The 4,951-nt window shown below is 36.0% G+C and overlaps 1 protein-coding gene across 1 annotated transcript; it reads left to right on the top strand.

Moving 5' to 3' along the window:
- Positions 1 to 123: 123 nt before the first annotated feature.
- On the top strand, positions 124 to 2,604 carry LOC109587003 (nucleoporin seh1-like). Its single transcript, XM_020003226.1, has 11 exons — positions 124 to 228; positions 288 to 337; positions 410 to 469; positions 585 to 612; positions 679 to 816; positions 869 to 921; positions 1,912 to 1,998; positions 2,056 to 2,118; positions 2,180 to 2,258; positions 2,308 to 2,401; positions 2,510 to 2,604. The coding sequence occupies exons 3-10, from the start codon at positions 438 to 440 to the stop codon at positions 2,317 to 2,319; spliced, it is 492 nt and encodes a 163-aa protein (XP_019858785.1). The 5' UTR covers positions 124 to 228; positions 288 to 337; positions 410 to 437; the 3' UTR covers positions 2,320 to 2,401; positions 2,510 to 2,604.
- Positions 2,605 to 4,951: the final 2,347 nt, after the last annotated feature.

Below are 4,951 nucleotides of genomic sequence, written 5' to 3'. Positions count from 1 at the left end.
CTCATGATTGAAATATTTTGTATTTTATGGTGCACGGAATGTCCTCATGTCCCTTGCTCATGTTCTGTGACTGTATGTAGATGTACATGTACATTATTAATGTTACACATTTTATAGGTGCTATGTCAGACCTACAATTAAAGAGAGAGCCGACTCCGCCTGATATCAAAGTTCAAAGATCATCCTCTAGCGTTGGGACTGTCATTTAGCAAAATAAAGGCCTCAACAGTAAGTTAATTAGTGTGTGGGTGGGTGAGTGTGATTTATGCTTGCATTATTCCAATTAGCTAATCTTGGGACTTTGACAAGAGAGTCAATAAGAGCATCAGGAACCAAAGTAAGTTGTACACAAAATGATGTCATGAATTATGTCTACTTCTCTCTCTCTCTCTCTCTCCTCCACCTTCAGTTCAACCACAGACTATCAAAGAATTCAGATGAGCTCTTTCCATCAACATCACATGAAGAAGTACATCTATACAGTCACACACTTATAATAATAATAATCAGTGTGTACATTATATAAATTATCACCATCATTTTACCATTTCTTGCTATTTTATTTTTCTCTTTCTCATTCGCAGCTCCTCGGAGACGAGCCGGAAAGAGAATGTAAGTTTATTCTAATTATAGAGCACTTAACAGTACCTCAGTCAATGATGTCAAGTTTGCCCCTAGACATCTTGGCCTGATGCTGGTAGGAAAGGAGCTTCTGTGACTAATAATGGTTGTACTTATGCGACTTGTTCATCTGATGGGAAGCTAAGGATTTATGAAGCACCTGATGTCATGAACCTATCGCAATGGCTGTTAATGGTAAGAATATGCTATTCAAAATATAATTATTGATTTTCTTACTGTTATTTAGCATGTTTTAAGTTGTAAGATCGGTATGAGTTGTCTCTCATGGAATCTGTCAAGGTAAGTATTAGGGCCTGAAATAACAGTCGGACATTTTAGAATTCTCTCCAAGTCAATTTTGCAAAAATTTGGCTCAGGACTTTGGCCTAATTTTTGAGCAACTTTAAAAGTTCTTAAAAAATCTAAATTTGATTGGAGCCAGCTCAAACTTTCAACATACCGTATGGCTAGAAAATTCCGTGGGGTATTTAATTTCGCGGATTTCGTGGGTAACTTCTTAACCACGAAAATTAATACCATGGAAATGCTCACTGCGCATGCGCAGCATGTGAAAATCAATGACTTAATGCAGGTGCACGTGCAAAAACGCAGAATTTAACTCCCTCGAAATTAAAGAATTAAGAGCTTTTCCCTAAAACACGAAAATTTATGCCCTCGAAATTTTCTAGCCATACGGTACAAACGTGTATATGTATCAGAAAAAAATTATAAAATGAGAAATTATCTACTTTTCATTTTTGGTGAATTTTGACCAAATTCCCTGTACTGTAGTACAGGGACTTTAGCCTGATTTTTGATCAACTTTAAAAATTTGTAAAACCAAATTCATTGTTTAAATGTAATTTGAGGCTCAGAGTATAAAATTGAATTAATGGCTCCCTCCATGCACACATTCCAACAGAGCACACCCTTTAATGGTAGTAATTGGCACTGATGACCCCAGTCAAGCTTGCAACACATATTGAAATATTTGAGTTCAGTGGAGATCCAAAGTAATTTAATACAAGCACCGTATTTCCTTAAATAAAAGCCTGGGCATCTATTTCCTAAAATGGTATTTGTATAAAAAATAAAAAAAATTAGGCACAGACCAGGGTTTGAACCCGTGACTTCTGGAACTTCAAGCATTATCCACTAAACTACTAAGTCACTCCTCAATTAACTTTGCATATTTATAGTTAAATTATATTGCTACCCCAGCATTTATTCAAATGCAGCTTTTATTTAAGGACATATGGTACTTACATGATTTTTATTCTCTCGTGTTAGGAAATGGGTTAATATTCACAGCATACATGTAGTTGAAGTTGTATTTGAGCCTGTTCACAACTTTGCCTTTGCGCCGAGCCTAGGAAGGTAAGATGTTGCTTTTGATTTGACTTGTGGTATTTTTGCTCCATTATTATGAAATAGAACTCATCACATATTAGCGATTGCTTCAAAAGACATTGTTATTATACACCTGGTACCTGAGGGGTAAGAGCTTATACCTGGCATTACTGGACTCTCTTCTCCACCTTTCTCTCTTTCCTTCCAGTACTGATTCCTCTGGTCACGCTAAACTAGAGGTAAGGACCCCAGCGCAGTTAGATCATAAAGGCAGTCAAGTCTTGAGGGTAATAATAATTATTAATTAATAAACTATAATAATCATTCTCAAAATAGTATATCCGCTAGCTCTGATAGGTAGACAGAAAAGCTCATTAAAGCTGGAGTGTTTCACACTCTTACTCCTTTAACCCAACATTATGGACTCCTGGTATATATCTACTTTTTGCTGTTGATGTAATTTGTTTATGTTTCATTCCTTTCCTTTATGGTCGTTGCTGCCGCTATCATGTTACCTTCTCTCTGTTTGATAACTTAGGGAGTAAGTTTATGAGGAGGGGAACTAGTGTGTGCTAAAGCAGAGGAGGACCAAAATGATTGGATTTATTATTATTATTATTATTATTATTATTATTATTATTATTAATTTATTATGATAGGGTTCAACCCCATTACATTTAGCTGCTGAGGCTGGCCATTGCAGAATGATTAAAGTCTTAGTCAATGAATACAGTAAGTCCAATTGTTCGTTGTACTTTACTTTAACATTATACTCTTTTTCTCTTCTCCTTTCCTCTCCCCTCCTTATCTCAGATGCTCCCATTAATGTAAGGGATCACTGCGGTCTACGGCCAATCGATGTTGTCCATGAATGGGCCCCAAACTCTATTAAAAGTAATTAATACTATTGTTTGAAGCAATCAAATGTTTGTTGTTTATTTATTTTCATGGATAACCATGTATGTGTACATAGCATGTTGCATAGCTATGTGGCAGTTGGTTTTATTTTGCGGAAAAGATTATTTATATGTACTTAAACATGTACTGTACTATAGTAGGGCCACACTGACTTTGCCATTTTACAATTTGAATAACTTTCTTATTTTAAGTGCTATAAACGGTGGTCTTTCACTGTTGTGCAATGCTTGGATTTTGGGTTCCTTTGATATAAGATAATAGTAGAGCGAAGCTTTTCAAAGTGAAAGAAAAGTCAAAGCACGAGGCCACTTAGAAAGTACTTACGCCATTACTACCACCTACGCTTTGTGAACATGTGGGCAATAAACTGACTGGAAGAAAAATGGCGGTGATTCAACAGCAGAGGGAACGGGAAGGAAATAAGATGAAAAGGAGAAGGAATATGACTGAAATCACAGGCGAAGACAATTAGAGGCAACGTTTAAGAGGAAAGCATATGCTACTCTTGTTTTAAGACAATAAAACTGTTCAAACACTGCCCGTTCAGCCATGCAGATGGTTTTCTCTTCTTTGAGGACCACTACTGGCAGAATGATAGGCTTGATGTACAAGCAAGACTTAGTGTGTCTGAGTGTATTTGTTACTCATGTCAGTTGTGAATCCAGTGATGAACCTGATTAGATGAGCGATTCCACCAGTCAGGTAGATGGCACCCAAAACTCGGCCTTTCTCTATGATATTGTGGCTGCAACTGACAAGACCATTTGACTATTTTTATCTCTAATTTTTATATACTTTTGGTTTTAATAATAATTACAAATGTGCTGTATTTTTTAATTACATTCTTAGTGGTAAACATTAAAATAAGCAAATACTTAACAAACACTTATTCATAATTGTCAGCTACTTAAATGATGACCTATGAAGGTTGAATTTATAATAAGTGGAAAAGTCAACGTGGCCCTAGTATAGCATTGATTAGCTACCTATGTTTTGGTAAAGCCCTTTTTTACTAGACTCTCAGTCATGCCCAGTATTTCTGTCCTCGTACGTCACCCCTATTGATGCGTATTATGGTACATGCTATATTGACAATGCAATATAAATTGAAATTTCAATATTTCCGTTATTTCATTGAAAGTAGGAGTGGCCACAAAAAAATAAAGTGGCAATCAACACACGGGAATTAGAAGCCATGAATTTCCTACTTCCTAGCACAACAAGATAAGCAAACACATCGTCCAAAGACTTCTCCAACTGCTTCATAAGTTACAGGTGCGATTAAGTAACCTTTGTCACTGACTCGACTAAACTAGCCAGCCTTTTTATCTCTCATGGCTATTTCAAAGTCAGTGTAGCAAGGCTTAAGCAACAGACAAGTCAAGAGGTTTCATAGCGGCAACAGATTCTGCTTTTTCAACAGCTACAAATCTATCAGGCTGAGCCCTTTAATGTTTTACATTGTTTCTAGTTATAGATATTTGCTCATAACTTGAAAATTATTTGTCAGAAACAGCTCAAACTTTCTACATAGCATAAGGGCATTAATATGTATCAGAAAATGTAATAAAAATTTGGAGTGTTTTCAAAACCATATTTCAAAACTTCATTTTGTGGGTATTGTAGGTAATCTGTGGTTGTGGCTTTAGGAGTATTTAAATATAGTGTCGGCATCAGTGTGTATCCATTAATGTTCAGGCTTCTGGGGTTCTGCCAGTTACATTGGGTGTGCCTCTGCTATTCATTATCTTCATAAATGATGTGCCATCTTTATTATCTTCTCCCACTGCTCTGATGTATGCTGATGATACCAAGTGTACCTGACATTTTATAGCATCATTAGCTGTTCCTGGGACTATGTTGCATCATGGAAGATTACCATCAAAACAGTGGGGATCTGTTGGTCATCTTACTGAGAGAGACCCACATGATAAAAAGGTATTATTATTATCCTGAAAAATGCCTGAAATTTCATTAATAATTGTTTATGTTTTTTATTTATAATTTCACTGTCTCATTCTTTTTTTTGTAGAACAAGTCAGGAAGGCTAAATGGCTCACCT

Source organism: Amphimedon queenslandica, unplaced genomic scaffold (genome assembly GCF_000090795.2).
Source record: "Amphimedon queenslandica unplaced genomic scaffold, v1.1 AMPQUscaffold_12718, whole genome shotgun sequence".
Taxonomy (NCBI): Eukaryota; Metazoa; Porifera; class Demospongiae; order Haplosclerida; family Niphatidae; genus Amphimedon; species Amphimedon queenslandica.
The sequence above is the reverse complement of the archived record's forward strand: the minus strand, read 5'-3'. Positions and strand labels throughout refer to the sequence as shown.

Bases quoted from the DNA above. Each gene is read 5' to 3' on its own strand.
- LOC109587003 (XM_020003226.1), top strand. From the start codon at position 438: ATGAGCTCTTTCCATCAACATCACATGAAGAA. The intron at 922-1,911 runs GTAAGTATTAGG...CTCTCGTGTTAG, and splicing joins CTCTCATGGAATCTGTCAAG to GAAATGGGTTAATATTCACA. The intron at 2,119-2,179 runs GTAAGAGCTTAT...CTTTCCTTCCAG, and splicing joins ATACACCTGGTACCTGAGGG to TACTGATTCCTCTGGTCACG.